This window comes from Pocillopora damicornis, chromosome 9, assembly GCF_964200805.1.
Source record: "Pocillopora damicornis chromosome 9, jaPocDami1.2, whole genome shotgun sequence".
Classification (NCBI taxonomy): Eukaryota; Metazoa; Cnidaria; class Anthozoa; order Scleractinia; family Pocilloporidae; genus Pocillopora; species Pocillopora damicornis.
The window spans coordinates 17,349,470-17,373,398 of NC_142678.1; the positions used below are offsets into that span (position 1 = coordinate 17,349,470).

The 23,929-nt window shown below is 35.3% G+C and overlaps 3 protein-coding genes across 3 annotated transcripts; 1 reads left to right on the forward strand and 2 right to left on the reverse strand.

Annotated features, from left to right (window-relative positions):
• Positions 1–2,843: 2,843 nt before the first annotated feature.
• Positions 2,844–11,270, reverse strand: LOC113672550 (phytanoyl-CoA dioxygenase domain-containing protein 1). The gene is made up of 11 exons (XM_027188850.2): positions 11,149–11,270; positions 10,927–11,076; positions 9,800–9,875; positions 9,628–9,675; positions 8,854–8,909; positions 8,673–8,735; positions 7,879–7,900; positions 7,212–7,337; positions 6,119–6,235; positions 4,942–5,068; positions 2,844–4,360 (listed from the first exon to the last, which is right to left on the reverse strand). The coding sequence occupies exons 1-11, from the start codon at positions 11,188–11,190 to the stop codon at positions 4,312–4,314; spliced, it is 876 nt and encodes a 291-aa protein (XP_027044651.2). The 5' UTR covers positions 11,191–11,270; the 3' UTR covers positions 2,844–4,311.
• LOC113672551 (superoxide dismutase [Mn], mitochondrial) lies at positions 11,267–14,571 on the forward strand. The gene is made up of 5 exons (XM_089181343.1): positions 11,267–11,771; positions 12,627–12,743; positions 13,168–13,274; positions 13,646–13,718; positions 13,949–14,571. The coding sequence occupies exons 1-5, from the start codon at positions 11,390–11,392 to the stop codon at positions 14,092–14,094; spliced, it is 825 nt and encodes a 274-aa protein (XP_089037469.1). The 5' UTR covers positions 11,267–11,389; the 3' UTR covers positions 14,095–14,571.
• Positions 14,572–14,840: 269 nt separating this feature from the next.
• LOC113672566 (3-hydroxyisobutyryl-CoA hydrolase, mitochondrial) lies at positions 14,841–23,919 on the reverse strand. Its single transcript, XM_027188869.2, has 17 exons — positions 23,728–23,919; positions 23,449–23,497; positions 22,617–22,643; positions 21,871–21,987; positions 21,207–21,291; positions 20,389–20,469; positions 19,951–20,003; positions 19,766–19,844; positions 19,350–19,427; positions 19,074–19,141; positions 18,682–18,768; positions 18,503–18,561; positions 17,522–17,603; positions 16,747–16,761; positions 16,023–16,127; positions 15,577–15,610; positions 14,841–15,372 (listed from the first exon to the last, which is right to left on the reverse strand). Exons 1-17 carry the CDS (start codon positions 23,751–23,753, stop codon positions 15,257–15,259), a joined length of 1,161 nt encoding a protein of 386 aa, XP_027044670.2. The 5' UTR covers positions 23,754–23,919; the 3' UTR covers positions 14,841–15,256.
• Between the last annotated feature and the right edge of the window lie 10 nt (positions 23,920–23,929).

Sequence of the window (23,929 nt, forward strand, 5' to 3'; positions counted from 1 at the left end):
CGGGTAACATGGCCCAGGATGCTTCTTAAAAATGTTTGTTGTTTCATATATTGAATGTTGATCACTCTTTGATGCTTCCTTAAACTGAAGAGAAGGGTAATGATGTTGATATCAACTGTCCCTTTTTTGGCAACAACTGCTGAACATTTAATTTATGCTTGCTGAGCACAAAATCACTGACACTTACTTGCCTATAGTAGTAGATTTTCTTCTAACCTTTAAACTCCTAGAGATGATGAACATGTAATTCTCCCTATCATATTCATAGCATATTATGTAGAACTTACACCCAATTCACATATCAAATTTATTAGAAAATGTGTAGCAGGTAGAGGGTAGAATTAACACTCAGATTTGATCTGATTGTTAATTCTCCCCTCTAGCTACACATTTCTTTGTAAATTAGGTATGAGAACTTGGTGCTAGATCAAGGTGGCATCTTCTACCTGATAAGTTAGAATATTCCCATTACTTGCGGAATAATGTATGAATATTATAGGGAGAAGTTTCATGTTAATCACTTCTGGGAGTTTAAGGGTTAAGTAATGACCTTTGACCTGGGCTGGAACCCATTCATAATGCCTTTTTTGTTTGTTTGTTTGTTTGTTGGATGGATGGTTACTGTGATTTAAACTATTTTGATAATAAGAATTAATTTTTGTGTAAATAATTTAAGGCATGTACTTTAATTTGTGAAACTCAAACATTCTTGAGAGGTATAGGAGTGGAATCTGGATGTCATTTTACAAGTCTGTTCTTTTAAAATTCAATTGTGAATAACTGAACTCATTCAGGCTGAAGAGGATGACTAAAATTTTAAATTTACTACTGAAATTTACAAAGAGAGAGAATTATATTTTGAATCTGGGCTATTAAATATATTGATTTTTAAGTCTTATTTTACACTGACAACAATTTGGGCATTTTTTTTCCTATGCCCACCAATCCACTGTCGATCTGTTGAGTCAGATCTTCCCCTAACACACAGTGAAGGGATGAACAATAGATGTTTTGAATTTTCTCACAGGAAGTGGAACACTATTGCAACAACTTTGTCTCTTCTACAAATTTGTTTTAAACATTATATTTTATACTGTAGACAAAGACCAACTCCAGAAAATATCACAAAACTTATGCTAACATATGATCAAGGAACGATTCAGTGACAGGTCTCTCTGAAGAACTGATGAGGCTGTTTGATGTAACTCAAAATCTTGACCATCCCACTTGTTCAGACTGAATTTATATTTTCTTAATGAAGCATTGAAATTCACTTCCTTGAGTAAAGATTGACTTGTTCCCATGACAAACTGTAGTGCCTTGTTGTGTAGTGTGTCCTGGCTTTTAAAATGCTCTCTCTGTCAATTATTATAACTTGGCTAACAACCTCTTTTCCTGCACAAAAATGATGTTATTTTCAGTTTTGTACCTTAAACACAATAACAGTGATTTCTTAATATTCCCTATTAGATTCAATTTCACACAGAGAATTTTCTGTTGATTAAACTTGAATAGAACAGTTAAAATGTTTCAAAGTGCAAGTCATTTCTATGAGTAAGGTTTATAACAGAAGGGCTAGGGGCATGCCAACTTTGCACTTGCTGCTTAAGAAATAAACAAGCCAGTTTTCACTGGTCAGTGGAAGTGAGAACAGCTTAAACTTAAAATATTCCTTAACACAAAATTATATTTTAAGCTTGACAAATCGTAGTTTGTACACAATTGTGTTCATTATTATGCAGAACAAAACTCGTACTCTTGTGGTGAGACCCTGAGAACCAAGCTTACCTGTTTCACTCTTTCAGTCACTGAAAACACTTTTGTTCACCACTTCAATCCATTTTTGCACAGTAAGGTTTTGAAAAGAAAGAAGAATATCTACTAGAGTGTTGGTTGATATGGTAGTGAATTCTCTGTGCTAAAATTAAAGGGAAGTAAAAGGAAGAAAGAGCAGAGAAAGAAATTTTTTAAGACATGAGGATGAAAAGGTTAGCTTGTTTAAGTAGGACAGGAAACTACTTTGTAGCTTGTATTTTGGGTTGCCAGTTCCATAGGTAGAAGTTGTGTTGATGAATTTTGAATCTTCACTTTAAATCTATCTTGATATACGTAATAGAGAATTTACCCTGGTGTATTTATATCTGAAATGTGCAAACTTACTGTATAACAAAGCTTATTGACTTCACAGAAAATAATTATTTTTATGAAAATTATTGCATGATCTTTATACTTATTTTAAACATTTCAAATTACATTTGCTGAAAACAACCTGTACATTAAATATTTATTAATCAAAAAATATGTACTGACTCCAAAGTTATATATTGTAGAAGGTTAGTCTAGCTACCAACAGCTTACAACAAACTGCTTTGACCTCCCCTGTCTGTTAGTGGTTTATGGATCTGCCATTAGGCTTAGCTATCCTGATCAACAAGACCATTCCAGCTCCTCCTTGGGACACGGGGAGTGACTGTATGTAAATACCTACAAGTTCGTATCTACTTAGCACGGGAGGTGTCCTACTATACAAGGAGCCTTTGGTTATCTTTGTGTTTTGTGTATTGAGATTTATTGAGATTAATAATGTTTCATTAGTCATAATGGTGAAATAAACACCTGTGACTTTGATTTACATTGATCTTTTTGTAACAGTTTTCACACCACATCTAGAGACCATTTGCAACTTGTGGTGCTGGTTTGAGCAAAACGTTTATCTCTGGGTAAAATAAACTGTTCTTTCCTTTCTCCTCACATTACTTCAGTTAAACTGCAATATTCTAGCATTAGAAAGCAACTTTGAAACTCTTAAAATAATATGTTAAATTTGAGAGATATGATCTTGATTAGCCAGATAAAAAGCATTTTATTCATTTTGTGGATACATTGTTTTTATCAAAGTTTTAAAAATATTTATAAATACTTGCTAAAAACTTTTGACAGTTTACATGATTTTAATTTTGGTATTGTTTTTCACCACTACATATTAAGTTCAGTTACAAAAACAAGGAGTAAACAAAGTAATTTTCACATCCCTCAGTAAGTCACTGTTAACTCTCTACCTCCTAGAGCTGATTAACATGTAACTTCTCCTTATAATATCCATACATTATCCAATAAACTAGTAATGAGAATACCCAAACTCATAATATAGAAGTTATCTTCTAGTTATCTAACATCAAATTCTCTGTACTAATTTATGAGGAAATGTGTAGCAGTAAGAGGGGGTAGTTAACAAGCAGATCTTGTGACTCAAAGGGTTAAGGTTTAATTTCCATGACTGACAGGCATGTAACTGAACATGCCACGCACATCATTGGGATATTTTCTTGTATAGAACATTGTTAGAGTAAACTTATATTTAATATGTAACTTGCTAATGTGAAGCATTTCTGAACAAAAACAGCTTTTTCATCATTGGTCATTGTATTAAGGATTAAATTGGTCAAGTTAATCAGTATGGCCTGTTCAGGTGATAGATAAAAAGAGGAAAATGCTCATTTAAAGTCAGTTTGATGTGTCGACCCGCAAACCATAATTGTCAACAGTTTAAAATTTGTAGAAGTTAGAAAAAAATTGGAGTGTTTGAAGTCTTTAGTAAGAGCTTCTATATCTAGCCAGTGTTTTTAGACTTCATTGAAACTTTTATTATATAGGAATATATACTGCTGAGTGGACTGAGAGGTCTTCATATATATTTTGATCACAATTGATTATTTCTAATCTTGCTATGTAAGCATTGAATTCAATATGATTATAAATAATTTTGCTTTATGCTGTGAAAAATATCATTTGACATGATACATTGGCTAAAAATAATTAATACACGGTAATTGTATTTAGCTAAATGATTTAAAATTTTGTAAAATGACAAATTAAAGAGCTGTGCTTAAACTGCTTGCGTCTTAATGTGATCTTTTGTACTAAAACCAAATAACTGCTAACCGTAATGATATCCTTGATAAAAAGACCAGACAGTGTTTTCCAAATCTAATATCAGAATTTTTCCAAAGTTTCTTGCACTTTGCAAAAGTTTTTCTTTTGAGCATGTCCCGAAAGGAATATTTCAAAGCACACTCAAAACAAACTTCCCTTGTGTGCCATAATTTTGTAATGAAATGAACTTCAGACATAGGGAAAAGAAACAGAACACAATTCCTTAGAGAACACAGACTTTTTCATTTCTGTTGTGATAATGGATGTTTATACATTTAATTTAATGGATGTTTCTTCATAAATTAAGGTAAGATTAAAATGTGACTGGAGGATTGAATCAGCTTGACTCTTCTGGTTCAAAATGTTCGTAATCACCATCTACTCAGTATAAAGAGAGGGAAATGGTACCTCTGGTGTGGGCTGCAACCTAAAGACAAGAGAAAATAACTTTCACAAGCCTACTTTTGTTCTTCAAGAAATAAATTTTATAACTGTGTGGGAAGGGATGGGAATAGTAATTTGTAGTATGAATTAGCCATGGAAAGTAGTTGTCCTTTGAACAGGGGAAGGGGGGTGGTAAATATAAGCCAGGATATTATGTGTGGCAAAACCTAACTGACAAATTTATGATATAATGAAGAATGTGGGTGAGGTAGAAAGTTGCCTTTAACTTTGAATAATGCAACCGAGTTTTCGAAGAGTCTTCAAGCTATATTTTCAGATAGTTTTCCTTTTGTCTACAGACTAAGTTGACTTGACAACCCACAGCCACCCCGCCACCCCTCCCCACTCCTTTAAAAACCACATTCAAAGTGAACCACATCACTCAACCATTCTTAGTCCAAGTGAAAGCAATCAAAACAAATACATCCATAAAATCACCAGCAAATTCTTCAGCTAGTGTTTACATCAAGTTCTTATTGGTTCTTTGTGATATTTTGGCTTGTTGCAGCCCAGGCCTTTGATATTAGCACATTGAATCTAACTTCAATCTGCATTACACCTTACCAATTCTCTTTGCTGTATTCTGTGTTTTCTTGTTCCACAATATGAAAGGTGTAAGCATGCCGTGACTTCTCAGACTTATTAGCAAAACTTCTGTGCAGAACAGCTCCATGAATTAGTACCAAACAACCTGGATGGGAGTGTCAATATTCAGCATTTCCATGTAAAATACTATTAGAGGTAAAAGCTTCTTGTTAAGGAATTAAGTTATTAGTGAAAAAGAAAATAGACCCATATGCTTGTTCCCAGAATAATTTCAAAATGCGTTAACCCTTTAACCCTGAGAGTGACAGGGATTTAATTGCTCCACGCAGCATCATTGCTAAATCAGACATTAAGGTCATGCGGCAAAATGAATGCCAACAGAAGAAACTTGGATTGTCAAACAAATTCTCCTTGTCAGAATGGTAGGAAATGTATGGGGGCAGTATGGAGAAAATACATATTGATGTCATGATGTAAAAGGTTAAAGGAAAATAAAGGGGGAAATGACACAGGCATAGTATGTTAGTGCTGTTCTTACTAACAACATTCTTTCATCTACTGTGCTCTGTTCTTAACCAAATATAAGGCACCTCAGAATCCTATTTTGTATGTGAGGCCTATAAGAATTGCAAATCTATTTTAAAATCTAGGATTAAATGGAGACTCTTTTACTCTTTGAACTGGCCAGTGTATGCCCTAAGAGTGACTAACATCCAATTTCTCCTTAAATACCACCCTTGATCATAAATCACACATTAACACCACAGGGATAAAGGAAATTATCACCAACCAAAGAAGCTCTTGATTTTTAACACAAGTTCTCCTTATAAGCACCTTGGGAAATTTATGGAGAACAGTTTGGAGAATATACATACTGATGTTGGTATAAAAAGGGTAAATTAATCTCCAGGAGTGATCAGTACAATGATAATTTGAATGCACCGTGAAGTAGACAAGTAATAAGAATTACAGATTAAATGATTCAATCACCAAGGCTAAATCCTTCATATGAAATACCAAATTCTCAGGGATATCTAAAAAGAAATTTGTAGTCCTCCATTACCAGAACCAGCCCCTAAGATCTTGTAAGTATGAAAGATGAAGGGAGTTTCGGAGGCAGCTGAGTGCTTTCAGGCCACCATTCATTAAAGAAACATAAAATTAATACAATTAAAAGTAAAAGTGATCAAATCACCTTTTTTGGTCAACTGAGGATTGTAGTCATTGTCATCTCTAGGTTCTTCTTTAGGTCCCGTGAAGATGGTTGGGGTCCCTGCCTCAGGGTTGCGTATAAAACGGAGCTTTATTCCTTCTATAAAGTAGATCAGGGAAGCACTCAGAAACATTACAATCCACATTATACTTATTGGGAAGAGTTGAATAACAGTCCATTTCAGGCTGTCAAGAATCTGGATGATACTAAAAACCTATTTCAAGACCTTGAAACACTGAGACACCTAAACCCAAATTTGGTATCAAAAGATTTACTAGCCAAGCTCTTTAACCCCCAAAGGATAAAAAAAATTACTAATAAGAATAATAAATTCTATCCAGACCCTAGTGCTACAAATTTTGACTTCATTGACAAATGAAAATCATTTACAATTATAGCAAAACTTGCAAATTAAGAAGACCCTCGCAAGACTGCGCAGAACAGTACATATAATAGCTCTAGAAAATGCATCCTAATATTGGGGAGCAAAGGGTTAAACCTTTAACCTCTAAGATTGACTAGCATCTAATTTTTCCTTACAATACAACCACTGAATCAAACATTAGATTTTGATGTTAATTCTTCCCTCTAGCTGCTTCACATTTCCGTGTAAACTGGTTATGAGAATTTGATATTAGATCAAAACAACAACTTCAACTTGATAAGTTTGAGGATTCTCACAACCAGATCACTGAATAATGTGTGAATATTACAGGGAGAAATTACATGCTAATCACTTCTGGGAGTTAAAGGGTTAGGATCACAGGAATGAAAGAAATGATCACTGACTAAAGAAACTCTTGATTGTTAAACAAATTCTCCTTGTCTGCACCTTGAGAAATGGATGGAGAACAGTATAGAGAATATGCATACTGATGTTCGAGTGTAAAGGATTAAAAGAGTTGTGTTCTAATTGCAGGTATATATTAATTTATAGTAACTAAGGAAGGTTAATTTATGATTTGGGTTGGTCTGATAGGTAGAGGGTGTCTGCTCATTAAGAGGTCTATTTGATACAAGTTTCATAATATGTGTCCTCTAAGGAGACAAAATTGAGGTTTACTATATATCTGACCATTTTGTGACTGAGGAACAAACTGCAGACAGCCATTCTCCATGGTGCAATCTTCAAGTGGAATCCAGATTCCCATAGCACTGGGTGGCTCTGTATACAGGAAGGTGGAGTCTCGATGTGGGTTGACTACAGGTGCAAAGGAAAATAAAACCTCTTATTCTGTGAACATATAACTTGGCTTTCATACAGAGCTGGAATGGCGCAATGGTAAGCATAAAGTTTTTGTTGGTTCTTGTTCTTTTATTTTGATCAATTTGAAGCTTCAACATTCAGCACCCCCTCCCCAGCAGCCCCACTGGCATCTGTATAGACAGTTTGTTCAAACTCTTTCCCACCACTAGGACCAAAACTGTGTTCAAATGTCCCACCTGGGTGCCTAATTTGATTTTCAATTGATCTGTAAAAGACAAGATTAGCAACTGTGATTTTCTTGTGGACCACTTGCAGAAAGGAAACTTTTTACCTTTGACCATGCACCTCCAATTTAAAAGACAAAACAGTTCTATTCCACAGGAAAGACTTGACAGTTCTGGTTCAAATTCCCTACCCTACCCTTTGGAGCTCCTTTGGGGATCTTCTCTGCAAAATACAATTTCTTTTCCACTCTCATTTCTTAGATTTTATCCTAAAAACTACAAGTTATTTACTACTATATTTAATCTTTTACCTTCACCACCAATTCCTGGTTGCTGATGAGTTAAAAAAATAATAAAAAAAGAAAATGAACATTCCATGAGAAAGACACCTATGGAATGCTAACCTTCTGGAACCTTCTCTTAACCCTTGAGTGCATGAGAGTGACTAGCGTCTAATTTCTCCTTACAATATCACCCCTGAGTCAAACATGAATGTCATGAGAATGGAGGAGATGATCACCAACTAAAGCAGCTCTTGATTGTGAAACAAATTCTCTTTGACAGCCTCTTTGGAAATGTATAAAGAGCAGTATGGAGAATATGCATATTGATGTTAGGGTGTTAAGGGATAACACTTGACAGGATCACTAAACTACAAGATCAAAATTTCTGACCTGGATTCAAATTATTTACTATTTAACAAATACATGCCATGTATCTGCTCTTTAATAGATCACAGATGACATCAAAATGTGGTAAGAACAAAAATGGGGCACATGAGGCCAGCCAAGTGTACACTGAATTATGTTTTAACCCCATTTTTGAGTATTCTATGATCCATTACTGTACAGACCCATGGCAACATGTCATCCATGTGTCTGTCCTCCGTTTACAGATTGAGATCATAGGTAACAACCAATCAAAAATGCATGTGTACTTATGCACTTATCACATGATTACATCATCTCCAACAGCACTGAAATGTTACACACATATAAACGCTATTTATCAGGAGATGATCCACTATATGGGTAAACCACGCTAAGAATTTTTTTCTCACTGCCTACATTATTAAAGTTGAATTTAGTTTAAAGAACCAACTCACTTTAAAAATGTACATGCTTTGTGGGACAACAGGGTGTTTGAATCCTGCTGATTTGGCAACAGCCTGTAATAAGGAAAAAAGGTTTGGTTGATAACAATATTGACTGCAAAGTTGTTACTAGAGGAAGAAATTCAATATACATGCATTATACTTAACATTTAAATCTTTAAATTACATGTACCTCAATTCGCTTGTTGAATGTCATTTTTTTAAAGACAGGATTCCACACATGAAGGGCTGAGAAGATAAATAAACACAAAGTATCAAATATCTATTCATTAAAAAACAAGTAAATGATATTTCAAGAATGATGAACAGATCTCTAAAAGTACAAAATGATGAATAAGGAGACAAACTGTTCTAAGGATAATTTGATTTTATCAACTGTGTTGGTAATGTTAATTAGCCACTGTAAAGAGTTTCTAAAGCTTACATTTCGTTAGCCTTTCACTATGAGGAAAGGCTAACCCACGAAACATCAGTTTAACCCATTAACACTTTCACAATCACATGAGAAGCAAAGATGGTGCAGCCAGTGAAAGAAGTTGCCTCCCACTGCTATATCCTTCATTTTTTCAAATCATAAACATGGTGCTGTTTCTTATTCTTTCCCCATGAAAAAATCCTTTCTCCAACAGATTTTTCTCTGTGTTCTTTACTTCCCCTCCCACTGTAGAGGTAAACAATTCAACTTCCGATTCTAACTGGGATCATTGGACACAGAGCTATCTTGTGGAAATACCACCACTTATATCTTATCTATTAATTTTCATTATTAGTTTTAATATTTATGCCACATCAACTGAGCTACAGATAACTAGTTCACAAGCTAGACCATTTACTAGGCTCACCAGTGTGTAGTTCATGCTATAAAATTGTTTCATAAACCTTTTTCTGTTTGGGATTTATACCTAGATTGCTAACTTCCAAGAGAAGTCCTCCATAAAAATCTTACCATGACCAACTTTGTTTATGGCTTTTTGCTTGTCCTTGATGAGTTCACCTAAATAAGAAACAAATTTATCACATGAAATACAGTTGTGCAAGTAACAATACTGTGGTACAAATTTGCTTAAGTTATAAGAGAAATCTGTTACATTTTGTCATTACAGGATATCGAATCTCACCTTTGTCATTGAAAGCTCCTTCTTCAAAGAAAAATCTGATTTTGTCTCCACTTGTCATAAAGTAGTCATCTCTAAACTAATTAAAAAAAAAATGACAAAGAGCACAAAATTTTTAATTCGTAGTTTCAGTTGCAATTGTCAGTAGAGCCTATTAAAGCCTTGGAAAATAAGTTTGAAAGGCTGTGAATTGGTAGATAGTGATTCACTGATGGAATTTCACAAATGCTGGTTTGCCAATGCAGCTAACCACACCTAAAGCTTCAGATAATGGAGTCAAAATTGTTGGAAAACTATTCACTCAATCTCCTAAGATGAAATCAGCAATTCTCTCTTCTGGCTGCTAAACATTTCCTTATAAATTAGTTGAGAGAATTTGGTCTTACATCCATTCTTGTTACCAGTTTTTTAAATAATGGATTGAAATTGTATGGAGAAGGTACATGTCATGTTGAAGATCCAGATATCAATTCTCTCTCATGTCTGCTATGAATTTCCCTTAGTTTACACTCTGAGAATTTGGAATCATATCGTATGATGTTTCTTACATGATGTTACTTTTTCTTTCTTCTCATTGCTTAACTGCTTGATAATGTATTGGTATAGTAGGGAGAAATTACATGTTGGTCACTCTTGGAAGTGCAGGGGTTGTAAGTATACAGCAAATCTATGTCAGTGGACAAACAAAATGTCATATGGTGTTCTTTACCACCAAGATTCTCCAAAATAAACTGGGATATACCTCGTAAGTAATGGGAAACGCAAAAGTGATGATATACGTGTTATCGATTAGTTCATTTCTAAACATTTAGAACTCCTGGAAGAAAATTTGGAGCACACGGGTGGCCACAGAGTAAGGGTCTAAAGCGTGAGCCACTGCTTGATCGTACTAAATCAAAATCTGACAGAGGTAACACATGCACAACAATGACCAAAAGTTAAGACAAGCAAGGCTATCCACGGCAACTTGTGGTGATATTATTTCTGGATTGCCACTACCAGCATCCGTATAGCTGCCAGAAATCATCCTGGGAGAAACGGATGTCATCATCGCCGATCGTCGATTTACAGGGCTTACAGCAAAGCCAAGAAAATCGAGGCAACAAATTGGCTTTTCCTCAAGTTCTTACCTTCGTTTGGTTCTCTCCAGTGGTAAAGATGCTTTTCGGATGATCTTCCAAATTCATTTTTTCCACGATATCGTACATGGCATTTCTCATTTCCTCCACTTCTTCGAGTGAGAAAAAGTTTTCAATGACCAGAAAGCCATTTTTCTTGTACTAAAAGAAATCAAGATGCTTATCAATCTCTGTGATCTAAGGCTGACCAAACTAATGGACAAATATTTGCACCTCCTCCACTTGTGCTTGGGATAGCCCTCCAGAACCCTCCATGTTGGAATTTCGCAATCAGAGAGAAAACTGGAAACTGGATTAAAAAGGGGTTAATTTACTAGGGTGGGGTCGAGTATGTGGCAACACAATTCCTTTATGGTTCTGAAAGAATAACCTTCTTCAGCGTTTCACTTTTTTCGTAAGCATAAGTTCAAAATAATTTATAATATATCAATATTTCCATTGTTTTGCTGCTGACATGCCCGATAGGGTTCAGAGAGCGAGAAAGATGCACTTGTACCCTCCCCACCGGACCCCAACACTTCTTCAGCAGGTAACCCTCGAACCTAGTTTTCCTTCCTACTCCACGTCTCAGAGCACCTCCATCAAATGCGTTCATGTTCTGAAGATGATTTCACGAAGTTCGAGGGGCTTTTGTTCCTTAAAGAAGTTATTTCCTGTCGTGATTGGAGGGTCATCTAGAGCCAAACACACTCTTCCCGATTTGCCGTACGATTACGATGCTTTACAGCCTACAATCAGCGCAGAAATTATGCAACTTCATCACCAAAAGCATCATGCAACTTATGTGAACAACTTGAATGTAGCTGAAGAAAAGTTTGCTGAGGCTCAAGCCAAAGGTTAGAGAAGACAATATTTGGACAATATTTCCGTATAACCTCATACTCTTCCAAAAACAAAGCTTTAGTCACCAAGGCGATCGATTGCTTTTGCCTTTGATTCCTTTACTCAAAAAACTGCATGCGTAATAAACGAGGCATGGGACTGTATGGAAATCTTGCCAAATATTTTCATAGTCTCACTGGTGGAAAAGATCTCTTACCTTACATTACTGCAGGTTTTCTTTGTTTGTTTTATGTCGACCAGATATTTCTTGAAGTCAAAACAACTTGGAGGAGATTTTGTTTTCGTTTTTGTGATATTAACTCTTTAAACCTCAAGAGTGACCACCTTTTACTGTAAATACCTCCTCCTATTTTTTGTCTCAGATTTCTCATCAGATAAAAACGATTTAATGTGGTGGCAAGAACCTCACAATATTTGAATGGCAATTATGCATGGTGGAATGGATACAGCCACTGGAGAGGGTGGTATCTATACCCCGCCCCAAATTAAATCTCTGTTGAAAAACACCTCCAGTGACATTATTCCAACAACTTTCAAATGCTGTTAGATAAAAAAAAATGAGAAAAATGTGAAATCAATGCTCCTTTTCAAATTGGTTACCATACTTAAGGAGGTTAATATGACAATCCAGTGGGGTAGTAAGGTACCTGGAAGGGTGGGGTAGGTCAGGTCATGGTACATCACAACAAAAGAAGGCTGTATTTTGAACTAACAATATGACCCTCCTTCTTCAGGACCACAGTCTGTGATCTCAGCTTTGGGTGGAAAATCCTTCACATATGAAATAAGTCAACAACTTTTAAGCAGTTTAGTATAGAATCCATCTTGATGAGGTTTTTGTTCGGCAGGTGATACCAGTGCTATGATATCACTCCAGCCAGCCTTGAAATTCAATGGAGGAGGACATATTAATCACTCAATATTTTGGACAAATCTCTCACCTAATGGTGGAGGTGAACCAACAGGTACTTTGTGCCCCTATTTCACTGGTGCTCTCCCAGCTGCTCTATTGTGATTGTGGGTTTTGGGATAGGATTTGGGTAATGTTAGAGAAGTTTTAACCATTTGCTGCCCGAGAAGCATCTATTTTCTCCTTACAATATCAACCCCAAATCACACATTAAGGCCATGAGTATTAAGGAAACAATCACTAACTAAAGAAGCTCTTGATTATTAAACAAATTCTCCTTGTCAGCACCTAAGGAAATGTATAGAGGATAGTATGAAGAATATGCATACTGATGTTAGGGTGTAAAGGGTTCATTTTTCTTACAGCCAAGAAGGCCAGATCCACTTTTTCAGTTTGTTTCATTGTTTAAGCAGACTTACTTGCCTCTCCGATCTCTTCTGGGAAAATAATTAAATGAAATTTAAAATCTTGTTATTTAGGAGCCTTAATGGAAGCAATCAAGGAAGACTTTGGTTCGTTTGAAAACTTTAAAGAGAGGTTCAGTGCAGCAACTGTGGCCGTGCAGGGCTCAGGATGGGGTTGGCTGGTAAGTTGATGAACTCCCATCTGAATTTAGAATGCAGGACTGATTTTAAAACTGTAGATTTAATTTAAAATTGTTGAATTAGGGAATTCATTAGTGCAGCACGGGTCATTTGAAACAACCACAGCAAAAACCCTTAAATGAACAAATAGAGAGAACAAAGATTATTGTAAGAGGCATATATGGGTATCTAACATCTTTTTTAGATCCGAGTCTCACATGCCATCAGTGGCAATCAAGGGAATTTTAAAAGGGTTTCCAGCTACAAATACAATGTTGTAGGTCAGGGTGAAGGAAAAATCAGTTTTACTGCAAGGGTCTCACACATTTGTGTCAAAGGGAGCAGGTTATCTCATTTTCCATTTGTTTTTCAGGGTTATAGCAAGGCTGACAAGGGCCTGGTGATCACCACATGTGCTAACCAAGACCCTCTTCAGGCAACTACAGGTAATAGCAAGTGAAATTATAATGGTTAGACCCCAGCATTATTGTTCAATGTCACAAAAAAGATAATTGTGAAAGACACCAACTAAGTAAGGAAAGTAAAACTTCAAGACAGTTTAGAAGTGTGTTTCTAGTTTTTGATATGCTGGATGAAACTGGGAGAAGGATGAACCTGGGAGTGAGTTAAAACCTTCTCTCATTCATTTAAAAGTCCTTGTTTCTATGTTTGTTAGGATTGGTGCCACTTCTTGGAATTGATGTGTGGGAACACGCATATTATCTGCAGTACAAGAATGTCCGCCCTGACTATGTGAAAGCCATTTACAGTGTTATTAACTGGGCTAATGTTGCTGAGAGATATGAAGCAGCTAAATTATAGCATATTAAGTTGTTTGAGTAGGACTCTTGTTATTTCTCTTGCATGTAAACATCAAAGTTGAATTTTGTTGTCAAGTATGTGATATGTTAAGGGTAACTGGTTTGGTGTTGTTAACCCTTCAACTCCCAGGTCAAATTTGTAATTCTCCTTACTGTCAACCATACAATTCTTATAATTTAAGTTCAGAGTATTTAGTATTGGATCAACTAATTATCCCCAAATTGATATTTTTCTTTATTCTCATCACTTATCTGGTTGATATTGTATTGGTATTGTAAGGAGAAATTCTGTCATGGTCACTCATGGGAGTTAAGGGTTAACATGATGTGACAGTCTTGAGGGTCTGTTTTGCCTATTTACATGTAGTCAGTTTTACCAAACAGCAGACCATGAGTGGACTGCACTATGTGATAGAATGCAGAAATGGAGGTCCTTGTAGGTTGCATTTATAAATAAATATATGTGTGCAGTTCCAGAGCTCCATCTTCTCCTTTTCCTCTGCCTTAAGTTTATAGTTAACCCCTGTTATCTTGATACAACAGAAAATTCTCACAAACAGACAGTAAGAAAGACTATGGTCACCCGTTAGGAGAACTCATGTTCAGATCCTCCTAGCTAAAGGATTAAGGAACAAGAGAAAGTAAATTGAAATTTTGTGTCAATTCATACACTTCTAGCCACCCAGTTTTAGGCTTTATAAACAAAATTTCTTCATAGTGCAGACTTTATATATCAAAACCATAAAATACAGAGTCATCAGCAGTTTTATTTAATGTTTTTGGTGATAAAAATAATTGCCACATGCAGTCTTCTCATTCACATCACCCTCTCATCAAGCCCAAGTATTAATTAAAATTTGCAAACCAATCCTTCCACAACCATCAACCAACTTCTTTTCCAAAGTGGATCAAAACGAATTTTACACAAGTTCTTTGACCTAGATTAACCATGTGCATGTGTTTTATGCCTAAATCATTCAGTTGACAGGATGAGTTTGTTAGACAATTCAAGAGGACGGAGCAATCCATAATATGACACGGTATGCAGTTTATTGCAGAAGTAGAGACTGTTGTCGTTCTTTCATCCACCAGAGTAGTTCATGTAGTCATCATTCTGTCCTAGAGTCTCTTTCCCCTATAGAACTGATGGTTACCATGAAACATCAAAGAACAAGTTCTCTGTCTCCCAGTGTTTTAAAGTAGCTGTTCACCTTGTCGTTTGACACATCCGCCAAACTTCCAGGCTTCCACTTGGGGTTATTATCTTTGTTCACTAAAACTAAATTTAGTGAAAAGTCATTAAAAATGAAAAGACAAGATTCAATGGAAGTCAATCAAATTCTTAAAACATAACTTATATTTAACTTTTTTTTCACAAAATGGGCAATACAACTTGGTAGGTCACTTGGTATGGTTCACCAGAATGTGGAAAAGTAAATTCATTTCAGTTACTAAGATCCACAAAATGTAAAACCCTTCTTACCAGCTCTTATTCCTTCATAAAAATCATTGTCCTCCTGCAAATAAAAATGTTTAAATTAATTCTGAAAAAGCATGGCTGATGAGTGATACAGTTACATTTCTGCTGTGGATAATTTGCCGAGCAAAGAGTCATAAGAAAACATTGGTTAATGTACTAGACATTTGAAGGCAATTTCATGATGTGGAAAAATTGCAAACTGAACAAGTTCACAATCTGCTACAAGGGTGGAATACATGCGTGCATGAACACTGTACTTAATCAGAGAAAGTGCCAAAGTAGACTCTACCCCCACATTTATATTTTATATATATATATATGTGTGTGTGTGTGTGTGTGTGTGTGTGTGTGTGTGTGTGTGTGTGTGTGTGTGTGTGTGTGTGTGTGTGTGTGTGTGTGTGTGTGTGTGTGTGTATATTTTATCAAATTTATTATTATATTCTACTCACCATACACCTCTGGGTTAACCTGTATTCCATTTTCAAACAGTCACTGAGACTTAAATGTTGTCCTTCTTGTAACTGTCTAAAGGTTATCTTCAAGGAGGTTGGGGACTAAGAAACAATCATGGAATTACGATAATTATTTGCATTCACTAGGTGTTCATTGTGAAATGCAGAGTGCTCACTCCATATTTCAACATACTATTATATTTTCTTGAATAAGTGCAAGGTGCATATATAACAATTCAGGCTTAAATTAGGTGAGCACTTATTAAGTGTACCAACGAGACAAAAATACTACGTGAAAGAACAGACAACGCTCATAAAGGAACTCTGCAAGGACATGGAAATAGAAATAACTGGAATAGAAAAGAAACTATTCTCCAATTATTATTCAAAAGTTGCATATGAAATGAAATAGACACAGGTCTTCCTTGTGGCCCTCAGCCCAGGGGAGGGAGGAGGGGGGCACTTATTCGAGAGGACTGCTTGTTTGGAGGGGGGTGCAAATATAAGTGTAGGTGATTAAACAAGGAAATATGGTATCCTATTCTGTTAGTTTTGCTCTTTGAGATTGGCTTAGAGAGGCTAAAAATTGATTTGTGATCAAACCTTCCAGACAGAGGTGAAAACAGACACATCAACAAGAAATTACTTCAAAGCCACATTCCTTACATGTAAAAATTTATTAGCTGTGTTAGATCAAACCATGTCTTGAATCTGCACTTACCATTTTATGTAGAGTCTGTAAGACAAAATAACATAAATTTTGATTAGAATTGGTATTCATAGACAGAAATACATAGCTTGTTGAATAAATTTATGTCCCATAAATATTCCTCCCTCTAACTTAATAATTATACTCAGTTCCACAAATAATTTGATACAGAACATGAATTTTAAAAAATTCAATCAAATCTATGAATTTAAAAAAACCTTAAATCTATTCATCGGGGCCCAGTTGTTCAAAGGTCGGATAACCCTAACCAATGCATAAATTGCTTTCCGGCAGATAAGTGATAGCAAAATGCATAGTGTTAACCACCATATAGAGTTTTATCCTGTGAATAATGTTATCCAACCTTCGAACAACTGGGGCCAGTATGATAAATATGATGACATATGAAATATGATGAAATTATTTCATAGCAGATGGTTTTATGGGCCAGATATTAGCCACAAATGAACATGAAACTTGTCAAGACAACATGACTGAATAATTAGTTACCCAATGTTGGTCAGTATTTCTGATCATCAATATAAACTCAATTAACCCTTGACAACCTAACATCAGAATCTATATTCCCCATACTGTTTTCTATACATTTTTTAAGGTGCTGACAAGGAGAATTTGTTTAAAAATCAAGAGCTTCTTTAGTTGGTGATCATTTCCTTTATTCAAGTATGACCTTAGAGTGTAACTCAGGGGTGATATTGTAAGGAGAAATGAGATGCTAGTCACTTTCAGGGGCCAAAGGGTTTAAGGTTAAAGACAGCAGTTATACCTCAACTTGTTTCATGGCCCAATCTGATCCATCGTCCTTTAATGCCTGTAAAATTTCCTCTATAGTTGGTTTGTCGAAGCAGCTGTTCAACAGATTTTCTTATTAGGAAAAATACTTAGTAATATTCTAAATGGTTCTCAAAGAGCTTCTGAGTGTATGTAATGAAATGGATGTATGGGAATGTACACACACACACACACATATACCACACACACACACACAAAGCTAATCTCTCTTAAAATGTTCCATAGCAAAGACACAACACTCTTAAATATGTTTAAAAATAAGAGCTGGCCTGGTGCATTTACAACAACAAAAAAGACAAGAACAAATCTTAAATGCTCACAGCTGAAAATGGTATTACAATGAAACAAGTAAATTATTCATAATTTACATGAAAAATTAACAGGTTTAATCATTGTTAAAGCCTAGAGGCTAGAGCAGCCAGGATGTTTTTGAGGCGGCTCTTGTGATCAATAAAGTTGAGTACATTTAATAATAGAAAGTTCATAAGAAGAACAACAACAAAAAACATGATAATTAGCTGCTGGTTTTATGCGTGCACCCATATTGGAAAGAGGTTCCAGGTATGAAAATATAATTTCCAAAAAAAAATACAATTTTTTAGAATGCTCAAATTACAAAGTAAGTTTTCCACTTAATTGCAACCACAATAAAATTGTGTACCATAATTCCCTAACTGCACCAACATTCAAAGACAGAGCATAATTTATTCAATCCTTTAACTCCAACGAGTGACCAAGACAGAATTTCTCCTTACTACATCTATACAATATCATGCAGACAAGAGATGAGAATAAAGAAAAGTATCAATTATGGGACTACTAAATTGATCCAATACCAAATTCTCCAAACTAACATAATGAGAATCATTTGACAGACAGTAAGGAGAATTACTAAATAAGATCTTGGGAGTTGAGGGGTTAATCAATGACTGCGATCCCCAAATATTTAACTCACCTGTTAATTTGATGTATGTGTTTCTCAAGCACAAACTCCTTCTGTTCTTCATCAGAGCACTGTTAAAAAGTTAATTTTGCCCTTTAATATTTTGTCTTTGGGTTTGACAAACTTAACAACTGTAACTCTCAGAGATAAATATTTAAAAACAACTAAAACAACAAAAACAATTTTTTTACCATCTCATCATAATTATCCAAAACATTTTGCACTGTATTCATCTGTGGATCAGGAAGGTTGAGTAATGCTGACTCAAGGTCTGTTAACTGTAAATAAAAATAACATTAGATTGAATCTCATTCAAATATCAAATTACAAAACGATTATTACAATTATAACAACTCAATCGCCATAATCACATTGTTTGGCCTAAAATGCATATCAGTAATTTTAAAATGATATCGTATTAAGAACCACCTGAACTGGTTGCCATAGAATAGAGGATGTTAGGCAGGAAAGCCTGTGGTAATAATCTATCATAAGCTGTCTACCTTTCTATCCTTAAGAAATATGAAAAAAAAAATGAAATATAAGAGGAGGTAGCTTGCAATGGTGAACTTTCAGTTCTTACCTTCTCACTTGTAACAAAGTGTGTAGCTACTCCAGCATGTTTGATGTCATAACCTTTTAATCTATGACCTTAAGAGTGACATGTTAAGTTAGAAGTCTCTGGGAGCACACATACAAAGCTATAATTGGCAGGGCAGGGTGGGTAGGGTTATGGAAGGGATTGTATAACTACCACATAATGATACAATGAAAATGAAAATGAGAAAGAAAAACTGAATGAGAGATTAAATATTGAATATTAAAAGAAATACTCCAACAAATATTCAGTTCTTCTCACCTGTTAATGCTAGGTAAAGCCCTAACTTTCCTTTCATTCTAGGTAACATGTAACCACCTCCAACATCAGGAAAAAGACCTTAAAAAATAATGATTTGTTGAATACAAAAATAGAACTTATAATCAACCACCCCTCTGTCAGTTAGAATTTTTTGACAGAAAAAATACTTCTTTGAATATTTTTTATCAGTGAAAGTTCTTATTCCAACAGTAACATGCACCTCTAAACACATGCTTATTTTTCACAATTTTACAAGGTAGCATCCCATTCCCCCTACCACCTGCAGGAGGGTGATGCCTGCAGCATCACAAGTGACAGCTATGCAGTCAAAAATCTCACCCTTTGTCAGTAAATCAACTTGAGAGCTCTATAATCCATACAATAACTTTGAAGCAAAATGTCTATTTTGGCCATACCTATTGCAGTTTCTGGCATAGCAAACACTGTGCGTTCTGTAGCAACTCGGAAGTGGCCATGGACAGATAAACCAACACCCTAACAACAAACATTAACACAAACATCAAATCATCCACTGAAGAAGAACTGGACAACAAAACTGAAGCCATGCATTTCGGTTGACAAGTATTTAATATATACTCACCCCTCCCATTGTTATTCCATTGATGAATGCCACATAAGGAGTTTTTAGTGTTCCTGAAAGTTGATTTAACATAGAATTAAATGCAGCAACCCCTAACACTAATCAAAAGTAAATACAATGCATAGAGACCCTAAGTGTGCATCAAATCTGTTTCCTACATCTTGTATCATACACGTAAAACTGACACAAGGTAACAGTTTCTCCACTGCAGTTTAAATGTTCAGTCTTGCATATCATTCACTTAATCTTTCATACACATTATATCCTTCAACTTCAAAAGAATTCTTTTTGGAATTCTAAAATAACAAATTAAGGTGAATGAAACTTTTAGTTCCTCAAAGGTACACCTACAATTATTGTACTTGAAAGAGAAAACTTTCTGAAAAAAATTTCAAACTGGCAAATCATTTTTTGGGGGAGAAATACAAATTAACTCACCAATTGCATAATTTAACATGTATTCCTCTTTAAAGAACAGCTTGGTAAGATCATCCCCCTTTTTCCCAGCTTCAGCTACAGCTGTGAATTTAAAAAGTGTTAAGTTAATATCTAATTTCATTTACGGTTACCATAATCATGAATTAACTCTAACCTACAGGTGACTAGCATCTAAATTCTCCTTACAGTATGACCCCTGAATCACACATAAAGGTCACAAGAAGAAAGGAAATGATCACCAACTAAAGACGCTCTTAATTGGTTAACTAATTCTCCACATCAGCATCTTAGAAATGAATAGAAAATAGTATGAAGAATATGTGTACTGATGTTATGGTGTAAAGGGTCAAGTATAAACATTTATAAAAAGTCAATAGCAGTACACATTCAAAGATCAAATGATGGACTTTGACTTCTAGAGGCGGAATGAAGGACATCACACAAGCTATTCACAAATTGATGACAAAGATAAATGTTAGATTTCCTCACCAAGGAAATAAATTGAATGGCTCTTCTTTTAGTTCCATAATTTGAATTGACATTGGAAGTAGTTGCAGTTGCTTTCAGATTAAGTTCTTATTTGTGATGTAAGATTTCTAAATATCAGTTACCCTGTTGGAGCATGATTTTGACGGCTTTAAGTTTCATGAATTTTAAAAAACAAGTTATTTAAAAAATGTATATCAACTACAGCTGTGCTTGGTGGTGTTCTTGCCACCAATATTCACACCAGTAAAAGGTTGAAATGTTTCCAGAATAATCATAACCAGAGATGTAGATATGATTCCATGTTGTTGGCACACTCAATTCAAACTCACCTCTGACATCACCACCTGCACAGAAGGCACGATCTCCTGCTCCTTTAATTAAGACTAAACTTACTGCTGGGTCAGCCTCCCATTCCTGAAAAAAATAATTTATTAAGCCTTTCTTTAAAAAATACCTTTTTTATATTTGAAAGAATATATTTCATTAACTTTCTCTACATATACTAAAACAGTGAATATTGTTGAGATGTGCTCTGATTGGCAACTCAAACTCCAAATATCCTTTGCTATTTACCTCCATGCAACTTGCTAAAGATTTTCGCCCAAAATATTGTAATCGTTGCAAGAATATATGATTTTAAGCATCTTTTTTTGGCTATATTATCTCATTGTTTTAGAGCAAACTAAGACAATTATTCACTTCAGTGTCCGAGGCTAGTGGTGGATATTTATTTAGATACCTTGCAACTCAGTAAATACTCATCACCAGCCTCCTCTACTTCACTGAGGTGTTAAATGTACACCCAAATTATGGAGTTAGAGATGTGTCTGCGTATGTGCATTTTACAGACTCCTCTGGGAAAACAAATTATAAAATTCATTTTTAATGATCATAATTTTAGTCTTATCAGGTAGAAGTTGTCATCTTGTAGCAAACTAAAGGGGAGAATTAACAATCAGATCTTGGGAGTTAAAGGGTTAAGTGAACTTTTACCTTTAACACTGGGTAGATGTCCCTGATCATATTCAGATTCAAAGCATTCAGTGCCTTTGGACGATTTAGAGTGATGACGCCGACTTTATTTTTTACTTCAAGTAATACCTCTGCTTCCTGGAAGATTTCAGCAGACAGGAAATCACGCATTACATTTGGCTTAGATAATATCAATGTTTAACTGAGAAAGAGTGTGCTAACATTCCATGAAAAGTTCAATACAAAAAAGGAAACTTACCTTTTAGTTCATATACCCTAGTAATTGATATGCCTTAAGAAAATATATTACATAATAATAGGGATATTGCAGATTATTTTTTTTTAGTAAGAATGAAACATCAAACTTTTCACTCCAGGGAGTGACCAAAAGGAAATAATTTTTTTTCAAGCAGAGAAGTGATGAGAAGAAAGAAAAGTTATTGTATCAAGTAAGGGATTTTGTTTTATTTAATGGCAAATTCTTAAGGCTCTGATCATAAGAAATGTGTAGTAGATTGTAGAGAATTACTTCTCCTCTACAAAAAGACCAAAATCAAAAATAATAATATTTAAAGGAGGCAGTTAAATTAATGTATGGTGTAGAAGTTTATTGTTATACTGATGTCAGAGTCTTTATAATTTAATAATAGGCAATCATAAAGTATTAAGAGAGGACACTACAAAGGGCCTCAAGGTTTGTTTTTTAATACAGGATTCAATAAATAAAAGATAAATAGAGAAATATTAGTTACTTAATCAGTAATTACCATTTCTGCACTGGTAGATTTCATCCTCTGAAAGGAAAAAATTATTTGGAATCAGGTTGGTCATTTCAATATCTATAAATAGTTCAAACACAGACAATAATCACAATCTATATCTCATTATCCTATCCACGTCAGCATACAAGGTAATAGGATTGGGAAGGGGGAGTAAGTCCCTCAGAAAACAGTCTAGGGTATATTTTTGAGGAAAAATTAGCTGATGGTCAACCCACACTTGACCAATATATGAAAGTCAGTCAATTACTCCTTTGAGATGTCAACCATTTTTAGTGGCATCAAGACATTGGTTGATGGCCTGGTGAGTGTTGTTTGATAATCAGCTGGCTAACAGCAGAGTATCAGATGGCTCTGAACAATACTCATTAACACTCTGGTAAACTATAAGGGAGCTTATGGAGACTTGTAGCAGTGGACCAGGGGCTTACTAGAGAGAAGGGCTGAACAGAGAGAGAGGGGCTTCTTAGAGAGGGTGGGATTTGTTAAAGAGGGGCTCCATTAAAAACTTGACTTTCTAGACCTGTTCAAAAATGGGAGCTTCAAAGAGAGAGAGGGGCTTATCAGATAGGGAGCCTTTATTTGACCAGAGAAAGGCTTTCCAAAGAGAAGGGTCTCATCAGAAGGGGGAGGCTCATCAGAGAGAGGCGGGGATCATTCAAGGGGGGGGGGGGGGGCTAATTAGAGAATAGACATTATCCAATTTTTTTTTTCTTACTACTTGTGGCCCTGGTTAAAATGTTTGAGTTATAACATCAATTATCCCTTCAGTACCTTCATCTAATGATGATACTGTTGTTAAACCTAGAGTAACACTTACAACATGTTTACAGAGGATTCTCAGACGTTGGCAACCAATGGATGAAGACCTATGGAGTGAAATACACAAAATAATTATATTACTAGTCCAGTTTGCATCAATAACCTTTAAATTTTTCAGATCTCGTCCACCTCCAACACAGAGAGGGTGGAACAGGTCTCTCTAATAGTTTTTTTTCTGTCGTAAGCTTCAATATACTGGAAAAATCACACTTGTAAACTCATCAGCTATTGGTCGATCCCGACCGCCAGCATTACTATGATTGATAATCAGAGTTACCTATTTATCCAGCGTGTTGGGTACATCAGTACTTTTCGAGACAGTCTATAATCTTAATCTAACTCACTTAGATTTTTTATCGTTCGTTCGCGGGTGATGTTTTCAAGTCAGCGTAGGAATGACCACGTCATATAAATCAAGGGATTATGTCCCAGGTTTGTACTCCATCGTCCCAAGTAGGAAGCTTTCGATATCAAGTAGT

Bases quoted from the DNA above. Each gene is read 5' to 3' on its own strand.
- LOC113672550 (XM_027188850.2), bottom strand. From the start codon at position 11,190: ATGGAGGGTTCTGGAGGGCTATCCCAAGCACAAGTGGAGGAG. The intron at 8,910-9,627 runs GTAAGATTTTTA...TTATCTTCTCAG, and splicing joins CATAAACAAAGTTGGTCATG to CCCTTCATGTGTGGAATCCT. The intron at 8,736-8,853 runs GTACATGTAATT...TCCTTATTACAG, and splicing joins CATTCAACAAGCGAATTGAG to GCTGTTGCCAAATCAGCAGG.
- LOC113672551 (XM_089181343.1), top strand. From the start codon at position 11,390: ATGCCCGATAGGGTTCAGAGAGCGAGAAAGATGCACTTGTACCCTCCC. The intron at 11,772-12,626 runs GTTAGAGAAGAC...TTTGTTCGGCAG, and splicing joins TGCTGAGGCTCAAGCCAAAG to GTGATACCAGTGCTATGATA. The intron at 13,275-13,645 runs GTAAGTTGATGA...TTTGTTTTTCAG, and splicing joins GCTCAGGATGGGGTTGGCTG to GGTTATAGCAAGGCTGACAA.
- LOC113672566 (XM_027188869.2), bottom strand. From the start codon at position 23,753: ATGTACCCAACACGCTGGATAAATAG. The intron at 21,988-22,616 runs GTAATTACTGAT...GAAATCTTCCAG, and splicing joins AATCTACCAGTGCAGAAATG to GAAGCAGAGGTATTACTTGA. The intron at 19,142-19,349 runs GTGAGAAGAACT...GTCACTCTTAAG, and splicing joins GCTTTACCTAGCATTAACAG to GTCATAGATTAAAAGGTTAT.